The sequence below is a fragment of the Heloderma suspectum genome, chromosome 12 (genome assembly GCF_057233095.1).
Source record: "Heloderma suspectum isolate Gila_16-S chromosome 12, 16-S_ref, whole genome shotgun sequence".
In the NCBI taxonomy this organism is placed as follows: Eukaryota; Metazoa; Chordata; class Lepidosauria; order Squamata; family Helodermatidae; genus Heloderma; species Heloderma suspectum.
The window spans coordinates 33,437,681-33,450,871 of NC_139469.1; the positions used below are offsets into that span (position 1 = coordinate 33,437,681).

The window sequence follows — 13,191 nt, forward strand, 5'->3', positions numbered from 1 at the left end:
ACTCAATAGCGGGCATCTGGCCCTGAAATATACCACCAGCACCGTGCCTGCTACAGACACAGCCCACGGGGGAGTGTTGGGTGTGTCTTGGGTTCTCAGCGAGTCCCACTAGGACTGGCCAGCACCTGGTGCGAATTGTGCGTGCACCTTTAGAACACGTTCTAGAATCCTTTGCAACATGCCAGGGTTCGATGATAGATAACTCTTCTGCAGGGAAGGGTTCCCCAAAGAAGATTTTTTTAAAAACAAAAAGCCTTTGGTCTAGAACAGCTGTGGAAAGCCTGTGGCCCTCCAGATGTTGGGGGACTCTGAGGTGGAGTCCAGCAACATGGTCCCAGTAGCTGCCCCTTTTAGTAGTGCCTGATGCTAGAGGTAAACCATGACAAGATGAGGGGAGGAGAACAGAGATGCCAGACAATTATGGTGATGTAACCCAGCCTTCCTGAATGTGGTGTCTTCCAGATGTGTTGGATAACAAGCCCCATCATTCCCAGCCAGCATGGCCAGTTGATGTGCTGGCTGGGGGTGATGGGGCGTGTAGTCCAACACATCTGGAAGGCGCCATGTTCAGGGAGGCTGATGTAAGCCATGTGTTCACATCTCCAAATACATGAAGCTATCATCTTGGGGGTGATGGACAGCTCTTTGGTTCTCACAGCCATGATGTATAAGTGGAAGTGAACATAAATGGCCCGTGTCGCTTGCCGGCCCTTCTGGGAAATTGTTCTTTGCTGACCCCTGGCGGGCCCGTGCTTAGTGCTGTAGTGCAAGTTCTTGGCTCTGCTCCCTCGAGATAACGTGTCTCCATCATGTGATAAAATGTGGGTTGGACGATACTACAATTAGATGGATCCAACCAAATCTAAGAAGATGAGATTCAACAGAGATAAATGTTAGGTCTTGCATTTAGGTACAAAAAACGTAAAGACACAAGTATAGAAAGGGGAGACCTGGCTTGGCAGCAGCAGTTGTAAAAAGGACCTAGGGGTCTTAATGGATCACAAGCTGAGTATGAGCCAGCGGTGTGATGCGGCGGCTAAGAAAGTGTATGCAATCTTGGACTGCATTAATAGAAGCAGAGCGTCCAGATCATGGGAAATAGTAGTCCTGCTCTGTTCTGTGTTAGTCAGACCACCTTTGGAGTTCTGTGCCCAGCTCAGGGCACTCATTTCAAGAAGAGCATTGACAAATTGGAGTGTGGCCAGAGAAGTACGGCCAGGATAGCAAGGAGTCTGGGAACCGAGCTCTGCGAGGAACAGCTGAAAGAGTGGGGCATGTTTAGGCCAGAGGAGAGTAAGGGGAGATGCGATAGCAGTCTTCAAAGATCTGAAAGGCTACCATGCAGAAGATAATGCAGACTTGTTCACTGTTGCTTCCAAGGGCAGGACTAGAAGCAATGGGTAGAAATTGTAGGGAAGCAGGTTTCAGCTAAACGTTAGGATAAACTTTCTAACAGTGAGAGCTGTTCAGCAGCGGAACAGATTGCCTTGAGAGGTGGAGAGTTCAAATCCCGCATTGTGCAGGGGGTGGGACTAGATGATCTCAAAGGTCCCTTCAAACTCGATGAGTCTATGATACCATGAGTGGTGCGGGCAAGGGTGGGAGACAAAACTCTCTCTCTCATGTGACTGAGTGATAGTTCTTCCATTTACCTGTGGAAATCTGGATTAAAGAAGTGCATGAGGGTGGCCCTATACATTTTGGCACCAGCCTTTGCCATTGCGTCCTCCTCCTCTGCAACTCACGTGCGACTTTAAAAATCCCAAATATGCTGTCCTAGATTTTGTGGCATGAAATGACACTCAGCATTGTTTTGGGAGGGGAGGAGAGGGTTAGATCAATGTGACCTTGACAGCTAAGAGGAGGGAATCGGAGGTCTGATTTGTGCTTAGGGGGAAACTGGCTCTGCTCTGTGGGAACATCTTAGTAAGACTATAGGGGTGCCTTGCTAAACCGGACCAAAGTTCCTTCCAGCTCAGTAGTGCTGCACCGTGGCTGTCTCTCGAATAGCAGCAACTCCTTGCAGAGACTAATGCTGCCTTGACATGGGAAGAAAGCATTGGAGCCCGGCAGGTGCTGTCCCCAGGGGGGCAGTATTTCTCTGCGCAAGACTGAGTCCTCAAATGCATGATTAGATCAGCCTGTGATGTAGTGAAAGGGGAACAGCTGCGGTCAGCTTGGGGGGTGGGGGGCAAGGTTTGAAACCAACGGATGCAAGATCCTGTTTCTGCAGACACCATCATTCAAAGGGAACAAGGCACAGCGCGCCATTAAGACAGTTGCTTCATTGGGATCGGCTTGTTTCTAAGGTGCAAGATGCAAAGCTTTAGAATGGCAGAAGATTCTTCCAGTATTTATATACACGAGAAAAGCAAATTCAGGCAGAAAAACCTTGTATGTGGTTATGGCTGGACGTGGCCCATGATGTCGCACTCCCCGGGGTGTTTCATTTTTCAGCCCCAAGATCCTAGCCAAGGCTGTGTCATAAGCTGGTCCTGGCCTTCCTAAGGATCTCAGCTTTTATTTATTTTTATAGCCAGTTTCTAGCCCTCATGGGTGCAAAGAGATACTAGAAAGTGTGTGGGAAATGCTTGCTGAACTCTGGGAAGGCAGAAGCATTGCTTCAGTGAGATTTCCACTGGTTGCAGGGAGGGGCATGGGGGTGTTGGACTTCAGCAGCTTGCATAGCTCCCAGCCCTACCCACTGACTGGCAAAATCAGAACGTTCTGCAAAATTAGAAAATATGCAGTTTTGCATAACCTATCAAGAATGCAGAACTGAGCTGTCCTTTCTGCAGCGTGCAGAGTAAAACAATTCTGCTAGTTGAGTAGGTCCAGAATTGTGGGTTTAATTAGGGTTAATGCAGGCCAGCTGGTAAATGAAGAAATTAAACTGATACAAAGGAGGGGGGGAGCAATTCATTTCTCTCTCTCTCCCATCCCATTAATCCTTCCTTGCTCGCTCATGTTTCTTATCTCTTCTCCCAGACATTTGAGGCAAGTTCACTCCAAAAAGAAGGTGACCCGAAAGCAAGCACTGAGGTGGTGCTGCCCAAATCCAGGATTCGGAACCACGAGCAACGGCTGGACCAGATTGTGAAGAGAGCCACGTTTGATGACAAGGTGATGGCTGTGTAAAATGAGTAATGTGGGAGGGCTTTAAAGTGAGGGGGTGGCATCAGGGGGTTCTGCTGGCCCAGTGCAATGCTGCAGCCCATGACTTTGCAGCTTGCACCTCACTCTCCTGGCCACATTTTGTCTTGTGCAGCAGACTTGTAGTGCCACGCCTTTAGTGGAGCAATTCAGACACTTTGGTTTCGGTGGATGTGAAGCTTCTTGAAGGATTACTATTGAACATCCTTTGGTTTGTGGGAGAGGTGGGATGGTGGCTCCGTGATGGTTGGTTGGTGTCCTTAGTAAAGATTGAAAAGGCTGCTTGCTCTTGTCTGAATGAGAGTCTGAATGCTGGGGTCCTGGCACAGCTCTGCTCCCCAGGATGCTGATTGCAACCACTTCTAATCCTGCTGATGGTTGCTGTGCCCCTAATCCCCCAAGGGAAAGTTGCTGTTACGGCAGACAGAGGGAGAAAGAGCAGTCCTGCAGCTTTGAAGGATGCAAGATAAAACTTGAAGACATAAAGATGGCTCATCTTTCCCCACAGCCTCTTTTAATTCTTGTCTGCAAACACCTTGCATGATGTAACTTTTTTCTTTCTATTTAGCCTAGTTACCTTGGCCTCCAAAAATACTTTTTGGAAGGCCTCCGAAGTTTCAAAGGCTTGGGGGACGGGTGCTTTGTGTTTTTGCAGCAAGCCAGAGTTGAAATTGAAAGTAGCTTCAGGCTGAGCATGTGCCAGACAGACATTTCAACCAGTGTCCCTTCGCTCAGCCACTGTGCAGCTAGCCCTGCTCCCTGAACTGTTCTGAAAATGTTGTCTGGACACACACACACACACACCGGTAAAATGTCATGAATGAAGCAGGCTGATGGCATCATAAAAGCCTCATCTGGCACACACACCCCAGTCTAAATTCTAATATCTGAAAATTGAATCCACAATTCTCTAATTAACTCAGCATTTAAAACCTGGCTTTTCTAAGTAAAGGAGCAAAGTACATGGGCAATACCTGATTTGCAGCTAAGCAAATAAGGGGTTGGATCCAGATTTAAGTTGGACCAACTGTGCTGGCAGAAGTGGACTTCCTCGCCCCCTTCTTTCCATGGCAGCCCCTCCAGCCCCCTGAAAATGCTACAGAGTCAGGAGACCTTGCCGGGGGGGGGGGGGGGTCTCCAAAAATTGGGTAGAGAGACCTTTCACAGAGTCCTCTTGCAGAAGACAGACCCTGGATCCAACCCTCTATTTATTGTTACAGATAATTATGAATATGATGTATCAACCAGACAGCACAAAAATTTACATGTCATCTCACAAAGAAACACTCTTATGACTAGCCCATGATTCCAGAAAGTTTTAGGCACTTAGGTCTAGATGCAAAGAGCCGCTTAAACTCAGACAAGGAGTTCATGCTGGCCCAGTGGGATTTTTCAGCTTTTTTCTGAGTCCCATGACACATAACAAATTGCTGTTCAAACTTCCATCAATTTTCAAAGCAGGTTGTTCATATGGCATTGGGGGTTGGGGGCTATTGTTCAGGTGTGAGAGGAGAGAAACCGAAAGACTCCTAAGGCTCATGGAATAAATTTGTTTTTTGCAGTCTAAGCCTTCGTCCTCCAGTAAGTGATTAAGGGTGCAATCCTATGCATGTATAGACAGAAAAGCGTCCTACAACTCCCAGCATTCCCCAGCCAGCGCTGGCTGGGGAATGCTGGGAGTTGTAGGATGCTTTTCTGTCTAAACATACATAGGATTGCGCCCTAACTTACACAAAGAGGAAGCCAAACAGAACTCTATTCACTTCACAATTGTCTCTAGGTAGGATACCATTCTGTAGCACAAAAGGCTAAAGATTTTGGTGTTATACTAGGTAGTATAGAAAAGGGTCTTACTTTACTTGAAAGCCAATATATGTTGAGTGTTCTAGTACCCAGTTAGCAAACAAGCTGGTTCAGAGAATGCATGAATCTCAAAGTAGGAAACCTGATTCCAGTCCATGACTGGGGAGGGGTTCGTGGTTATTTGGACATTACCGATATAAATCCATCCACCCTAGTTAGCAGCAATCATTGGCATGGCTTTACCACCGCTCCGCTCTGCCAAAGATGCTTTTGGGGGTGGAGAGGGTGGTGGGGAAACCTCTGTGGGCTGTTAGAGCAGCCCTGTGCGCCTTGCTCAGTTGCAGCCTTGCTCTGGCAAAACAGAGCAGCTTGAGGTTTGCAGGGCACCTGGGGCGGTGTCCCCGAGGCCGTCTCCCTGCTCTGCCCTTATGTCGGGCCGTGCATTAGGGGCAGCCCTACGGCAGCTCCACCGTGCAGGCTTCAAGCACAGTTCAGCCTACACAGCTAGGTAACTAACTCTGCTGGTGTTGTGACGTATGAACGCACTCGCTGCTGCTAGAGAAACAGGCAGGGGTTGAGTTGCTGGTCGCCATGCTGGCTGGGAATGATGGGAGCTGCAGTCCAACACATCCAGAAGCAGGATCCAGGTTGGGGTAGGCTGACCTAGGTGTTCACTGACAAGCCAGGTTTTTCGCAGATGTCACAGAACGTGGCCCACAGTAAAGCCATGCGGCGTAGCTCCGCTTGAGCACCAACGGGCCAATTTGCAGCCACATAGGATTCTTTGCGGAAACCGGTCTCCTTTCACTCTGGACAGTGTGGGGAGGAGGCACCAAGCTCTCATGGCTTCTTTTCCTTTCCATAGCCAGAAACTGATTTCTTTGGCCGTGTAATCATCAAGAAGAAGGCGTCTCCTTCGGAAGGTATGTTTCAATGAGGCGGAGCATTTCGTTAGCTGGGAGAGGCGGTATCTTAGGAATGGAAATACGTGGACAAAGGGTAGTTTTGCTACTGTGTTAGTTGCAAGCTGACTGTGGTCGCTGGATGTTTCCTGTGTATTTTGCAACTTTCTCAGCCTTCTTTACATACAGCTGCAGCAGTGTGGGAGTCACTTCGCAGAATTAGACTGCTGAGAATTATTTCAGATTTCCCTACAATTTTAGCTTATACAGTCTTTGAAACGCTTGCAACTGATTGAGTTGGGGAAGGAGAAGGCAACCTGGCACACTCAAGATATTTTAGACAACTCCAATAATCCCTAAACATTGGCTGTGGTGGGTGCGGTTTATGAGAGTTGTAGTCCAAACTATCTGGAGGATACAAGGTTGCCTACCTCTGGGCTGGGGGCTGATCTGCTCTTCCCCCATCTTTAATATCCTTGGTCATAACCTGTGCTATGGATGTCTCCCTATTCTTTAATTTTATCTAGCATCACTTTCTCACTTTTTTCCTAACAGCCAATCAGGTACCTGAGAAAAACATAATAGAAAAACAAATTGGGAAGGCTGTTGGACAGAGTGATGTTTGGTTCCGGTTTAATGAAGGTGTTTCCAATGCAGTTCGGAGAAATATTTACATTAAAGATTTGATCTAGCAATAAAAAATTGGAAATGAAATATGGACGTGTAGCACATGAAAAAGCAGACATTTGGATGCGATGCAAGGACATTTCTACAAGAACATTACTCTGTACTTTTGTATTGAATCCTGTTTTGTAAAAAAATGAATAAATTTGAGACATGCTTTATTTCATTTATTAAACCTTGTCACATTTGCTTGGCTTTTTTACTGCAAAACTGTATATCCTACAAGGTACCAAAAAAGTATTTAAAATAATTGAAAATTCTTTTATAAAACTCGTGTGTTCCTTTACAAGTCCAAAAACAAAAAAGGATTACAGATGCATTGGATAGAGAAACTATAGGGTTCACAATGACTCAAATGTACTTCTATTTTCTGTGTGCTGTTAACTTTCCTCCCTTTAATGTTGCCAGGCTTCTCTTACTCAACATAGTGAGTCTCTTCCACATCATTATTCCTCCCTGACAGAGTTAGCTCAGTGATTCCCAAGCCATATGTCAGGCAGAGCACATGAGTGTATCACATGAGTGGTTGACAAGTGCCTTGAAATACTACGCCACTCCATTAGACATGTCCACGGGAAGCACTGATTCTCTCCTCTCCCCCTTGCCAATTATATGGACAGTGGCATCGTCCTCAAAGGAGGCAATGAGGATGTTCCCAGGTGCTATAGCTGATGGGTGTAGGGAAATCCTAGAAGCATTGCCAAAGCACAACCCCATGCCTGTACGCTGCCTCCCTAAACAAACAAACAAACAAACAAACAGGATTCCAGGACGCACAATCAACTTGACTGTCTATTATAGTTACAAGGGGGATGCCTGCTTGCCTGCCTGTTCTTGGAGCTGATCAAGAAAACATGGGTGTGCATTCTTAGTTCAAGCGGGAAGTGTGCCTCCAGTTTAAGCCCAGAAAATAAAGCCCTGTGCCACAGATACCAATTTTTTTTTTTAAAACGGGAATTTAGCCACTAGATAAAACCCATTGCACTAACCAAGGGGTATGAATGTGAATTTAGTCACAATGGGAAGCTAATAAAAACTTTGTACATTCAGTTTTCATGCAACTTTTTGAGTATCTCCAAAGGAAGCCATTTTCAGGTGTGGATGGGGTGTTGAGGGCTGTGAGTTAGAGGATGATGCATTTTCCTTTCTCCACCCAGGGGTTGTTCTTCATCAGCTCTGGATTCAGAAATGGATCTTCTGGAATTCCATCTTCTATCCACTTAAGAAATCTAGAAGGGAAGAGAAACCAAGAGGGTCTTTTCTTGCCTCCAGTTTCAGGCCAGCTTTGCTACATCTATTGCTGCAGTTTGTGTCCATGCAGCCAAACATGTTTAATAGGGAAAACTCTGTATTTTAGGATTTAATTTAGAGTTCCTTTTAAATAAATTTGCCAGCAAGTAACCCTGGACTATACGGAAGGCTGAGCGCTGAAGAATTGATGCCTTCGAACTGTGGTGCTGGAGAAGACTCTTACGAGTCCCCTGGACTGCAAGGAGTTCCAATCAGTCAATCCTAAAGGAAATCAACCCTGAGTGCTCATTGGAAGGACAGATACTGAAGATGAAGCTCAAGTATTTTGGCCACCTAATGCGAAGAGAAAACTCCCTGGAAAAGACCCTGATGCTGGGTAGGAGTGAAGGCAAAAGGAGAAGGAGACAGCAGAGGATGAGATGGCTAGATAGCATCACCGATGCAATGAATATGAACTTGAGCACACTCCGGGAGAGAGCGGAGGACAGGAAGGCCTGGGGTGCTATGGTCCATGGGGTCACGAAGAGTCGGACACGACTTAACAACTGAACAACAACAACCCTGGAAATAGAAGGACTGGGGGCAGCCTATCTGCCTCATGAGCAGCTCCTCCCAGGGTTCCTCGACAGGGATGCAGAGCACAATGGTGTTGGCGGTAATTCCCCTGTTTGAAGTCCTGTGGGCTTCCCGGAGGAATCTGGCTGGGCACTGGGAACCAGGATGCTGCACTAGATGGACCTTTGCTTATGATTAATTAGCATGGAGCAGTAGCTTCATATATGAGATTGTTCAATAAAACATGGCTCCCCGCGCCCCGCCAAAGGCTCCTCTGAGTGCTAGTATGGATGGAGTGTTTGCATCTGGAAGTCAAGTCAGTCTTTCTAGGTCCCACTGTCCCATCTGTAAAATGGAAAGAGCAACCAGGTCAGCGAGTGTAAGCAGGACTAACAAAACATAAGGTACTTGACAAAGCTGACTGCTATGACCTATATGGGAAGATTTGCAACGTTTATTAGGAACATAGGAAACTGCCTTTTGTTGGGTCAGATCTTCAGTCCATCTTGCTCAGTACTGTGTAGTCTGACTGGCAGCATCTCTCCAAAGTTTCAGGCAGGATTCTTTCCTGGCCCTACCTGGAGATGCCAGGGACTGAACCTGGGACGTTCTGCACGCAAAGCAGGGGCTCCACCACTGAGATCCAGCCCTTTGCTTATTCTCCAGCACACAGGGGTGGGCAGAGAACTACACAGAGCACTGGAAATCTGTCCTTTGGCAATCCTTCGAAGCCCTCTCCCTCTAGTGTCGCAGATTTCATCAGACACGTCCTGCTAATATTCAAGCCTTTCTTTGTGGCTATGGGGACTGGAAACCCGAGGGATTTTTAAAAATGAAACCTAAGACTCCTGGTAGGCTGAATTCTCTAGTTGTGCCCTGCGTGCAAGTGGCAGGTGATCCTGCTATCTGCCAAGGAAGGAGAGGAAGCGGCTTGTGGACTCACTCAGGGATGGTTTTTGAGGACATCTCCCGCTTGAAAGCCAGCTGGTACTTAAGGCTTTCGACTTCCTTTTTCCACTGGGGGGCTTCCCACTCATCCATGGAGGCCTGTGTTGGTGGTAGCTCTGGTCAAGAGCAAAGGGATTTCAACCTAGACTGAAAACCAAATAACAGTGGTGAATAGCTTTGAATTGGCGTTGTTTTTAGGCTGACAATCCTCCAAGGAGCTAATAAAGGGATATCATGGTTATCCCCCCACCCCAAATCTTATCCTTGGCTGCACCAAGGTCACATAGGGAGCTTCATGGCTGAGTGGCGATTTGAACCTGGGTCTCGCTGGTTCTAGCCTGACACTGTAACTACTACTTACACAGTGCTTCCAGTCTCTGCTCTCAAGGAGCTCACAATGAACCTACACTTCAGCAATGGAGGAGGAAGTGCTTGGGTAACAGAAGGACAGAAGTGAGCGACAACATCCCTTCAAGGAGGGTAGTATTCTCACATTGATGGCTGACGCTGCAAGACACTTGTTAGCGCTTTGTCACTGGCTGGTTGGAGTGGGGTTGTCGGAGGCTATTCGAGTGCCGGCTCACTGCACTGGGAAATTAAAAAGGAAATTTCACAAGTGGTATCTGCAACAAAAGGTTGCAGCGTATTCTCGCGTCACAGGAATGCTCCTGTTCAGGGTTCCAGCCAGCCTGCCAGGCCCTCCTGCAGAATACTTTATCCCACTCGCCACCCATTTTCTGTTTTTCTTTTCTGGCACGTGGGTACTGACCATGCTCAGTCCTCACTGGATTGTTTCAGTCCCCTCCCCTCCCCTTTTTCTTTTTAAAAATAAGTGTTGTAATTCTGCAAACTTCAGTTGCCATGAACATACAGATACCTCGATTTTGTTTCTCAGGGCTTTTCTACAGGAGGCTGTTAATCCACTGCATCTATGTTTGTTTTGTCACAGAATTGAAATTTGAGCACTACACAAGGAGCCTTTCTATTCCTGCTTTTCTGCTACATAACCTCCAGGGGGCACTGTAGTATAGCAGAATAGTGCAAATACACAAGTGGAAACAGCATTTTCTTTCACTTTCACAAATAATACTTCATTTTCCCTGCTCTAAAACAAAACTTTAGACACACCAAAGCAAAACTGGAGGGTCATTATGTCATCTAAAGAATCCACAAATATTGAGAGTAGGGAATGCCAAGCACACAATAAATGCCTCATGTAGAAAAGCTCTCAGTGGCCCTATTTTTGTTCTAATCCTCTCAGCACTCACCACCTGAGTCTGATATTAGAGTGATTAATGAACTAAGGTCACAATCCTATGGCTGCCAGACAGCGTCTAGGCAGCCACAGGATTTTTGGTTCCCAGAAATCTGACTCCCCACTCCCTCCCCCGCCATCTTGTAGGCAGTGCAGTTCACCTCTAGCTCTGCGCTCGTAAGAGCAGCATGGAGCAGGCGAAAGGGTGGCATTCGTGGGGGCAGGGAGGGCACCGCAGAAGCACTGTTACGACCCTTCCTATGCGCTGTCTGGCCTCCGCGCTGCCCCTGCCCCAATGCTGAAATCGGCCGTCTAGCCACAAATGCAGGGCAGCTGGAACTCAGAGGAGACGATCCCCTCCACGCTCCACCCACCCTGCACTGGATAGTCCGCTGCCTCCTTCACAGGCAGCTGACTATCCCCATAGAATCATAGAATAGTAGGGTTGGAAGGGGCCCACAAGGCCATTGAGTCCAACCCCCATGGGGTTGTGCCCTTAAGATGCTTTAGCCAGTTCTCACTAGGGTTGCCAAATGATCAAATAAACTGGCCTGGATTGCTCTTGTGTCACAGAATCCATCCAGTGAAGCTTTTCACAATATGGAGGTAAACGTTTTCACCTGCTAATGTCTGCACCTCATATTGTTGTCAAAGGCAGAGTTACAGGGACTGGCTGAAAGGCCGGCCACCCTATCCTTCTACCACTTTCCTGGCAGGAGGCATTAAATCCCTAATACAGCAGTTGATGCAGCTGGGGATTTAGGATTAATGGCCCTTGAATCTTGCCTTTGCATATCCTTTGCTTCAGCAGCCACAGATGGGCAAGGAAAGTGTGGGTCAATTTGTAGCACAATTCCAAAATTTTTGCTGCTTCCACAGAATGAGATCTTGGCCCTGGGTAGGCTGATGTTGTCCCTCCGAGATGGAATCTGGCTGCCACCTTCTGTTTTTCTGGCAGGCTGATGTGTAATACTGCAATGCAGCAGGCTGAGCTCTCCTTCATAATGATTGCTGCATTTTCCTTGCTGGTGAAAGCTCACCTGTTGCATTTCTGCTAAAGGCACCGAGGGGCTCTTTCAGGCCAAAGGTGGCCCTTCTATCCTCCACTGTATCTTTTTGTTGGACCAATGATTTGCCTTGTGATTTGCCACAACAGGAAGAATGCTGGGGGGCAGAGGGGAAGAGGCTCTTTACAAAGCGTGAGCAGGGGCAATTGAGGACAGGGCTCCTATGCCTTTTGAGCTGCAGAGAGAGGATATTTTAGCAGATGCTACTTCTCACCTTTGCATGACAAGCTGTGTCTACTGAAATTCCCTCCCTGCACTGTGCAAGACCCAGGAGCCCTCCAGTTCTTTGGATCTCATCCCTCCACTCTTTGATGTCAAACATGACCTTTTCCACCACATTCAGACAGCACTCCAAGGCCTAGTGCAGTGCATGAGGCACAAGGGCATGATGCTGATTTCACCACAGCAAAGATGAGCCAAGATTACATCAGAGTTGAAGGAACGCATCTCGGTGGCTGGAATACAGCACAAAGGTTTTTAAGAACCAGCTTTTATATTATATGCTCTCAGCTGCCTGACTACTTTGTTCTCGGGTAGCCCATTGCATCCTCACAACACGCTGCTTTATGGGCTTCTCAGCTGGAAAGGCCTGGGAAAAGGTGGCGTGAGCCTTTGCCCTGGGCTACAGACAGGCGTGTCTGTACGTACTTAAAAATAATAATAATTCAGGTTCTGCCCCAAGAAAAACAGAATGCTGTGTTCTGTGCAAATTATGCAGATTGAACTGTTTGTTTGCATAGCTTTAAATTGTGCAGAAGTTATTTTGCTAGTTATGGGGCAAGGAGCTATCTTGGCCCCTGAAAGCCAGCCTGCTGTTCACTGGGAATCTGATTTCAGCCATGCCTCAGCCTTGACACGTGGTGAAATTTCAGAAATCAGTCTTCAAGACCACAGGGACTATAAACGTGTGTCTTCTTTTTAAAAAATGGAAGCTGACATTCTCAGAAACTGGAAAGGTGTTCTTTTGCTGAGCTGGCAGAGACTTGCAGCTTGCATCCAGCGCTAGTCAAAGCAGCCATTTTTCCCCTGCCCATTGTGTGGGCCGAGCGTACAGTCAAGAGTCCTTTGGCAAGCCTGAACTGCAGGCTTAGAAGCACCAAACCCGCTCTTCTGACCTTCAAGGTTGGTGCTATCTGGAAATGCCCCCCAGCCCCGGGTACATCTTGCATCCAATCCATATTTCAAAGGCTTCTCCCCAGCATGTAGGCCACACGGCTGGGCTTACGGGAAAGTGATGCACTCCCATCCCATGATTTGCATTGTTTATCTTATGGCATTAGCGTTTGACTAACAAATCCTTCTAAATGCTGTTGGGGGTGCTGGCATGGGGGGAGAGCAAGCAGCTGCTGTTGACCTGATGGGAAGAGAAGATTTAATCCGGATGCAAATAGCTGTTTTGGCAGGACTGTGTTTGAGGGTGGACTGAAGCCCAGCTGGCTGTGAGCTTGACAGAACATTGCAGCACCAGCATTTCCCCTTGTCCAGACAAGCACTTTCTCTTCACCTGAGTCCCACTCAGAGCCGGCCCTACAGCTTAGCAAAGGGAGGCGGCCAGCCTCAGGCAACAAGGTTT

At 47.5% G+C, this 13,191-nt stretch overlaps 2 protein-coding genes across 5 annotated transcripts in view; one reads left to right on the top strand and one right to left on the bottom strand.

The window, feature by feature from the left end:
• CHTF18 (chromosome transmission fidelity factor 18) overlaps positions 1-7,735 on the top strand; it is a 53,057-nt gene extending 45,322 nt beyond the window's left edge. The window contains exons 19-21 of one of the 4 annotated variants that reach the window (XR_014785616.1): positions 2,989-3,123; positions 5,822-5,879; positions 6,414-6,808. Coding sequence is in view for 3 of the 4 variants with exons in the window: in XM_084818978.1 (XP_084675104.1) it covers positions 2,989-3,123; positions 5,822-5,879; positions 6,414-6,550 (330 nt within the window). In the remaining variant the exon portion in view is untranslated. Of the gene's footprint in view, positions 1-2,988; positions 3,124-5,821; positions 5,880-6,413 lie in introns of those variants that run through there. The other 3 variants (XM_084818978.1, XM_084818979.1, XM_084818982.1) reach the window with 3 other exon arrangements.
• On the bottom strand, positions 6,476-9,399 carry GNG13 (G protein subunit gamma 13). Its single transcript, XM_084819004.1, has 2 exons — positions 9,292-9,399; positions 6,476-7,771 (listed from the first exon to the last, which is right to left on the bottom strand). Exons 1-2 carry the CDS (start codon positions 9,387-9,389, stop codon positions 7,666-7,668), a joined length of 204 nt encoding a protein of 67 aa, XP_084675130.1. The 5' UTR covers positions 9,390-9,399; the 3' UTR covers positions 6,476-7,665.
• Positions 9,400-13,191: the final 3,792 nt, after the last annotated feature.

Excerpts from the sequence above, each read along its gene's own strand:
- GNG13 (XM_084819004.1), bottom strand. The coding sequence starts at position 9,389 with ATGGATGAGTGGGAAGCCCCCCAGTGGAAAAAGGAAGTCGAAAGCCTT. Across the intron at positions 7,772-9,291 it reads TCCTCAAAAACCATCCCTGA|ATTTCTTAAGTGGATAGAAG; the intron begins GTGAGTCCACAA and ends CTTCCCTTCTAG.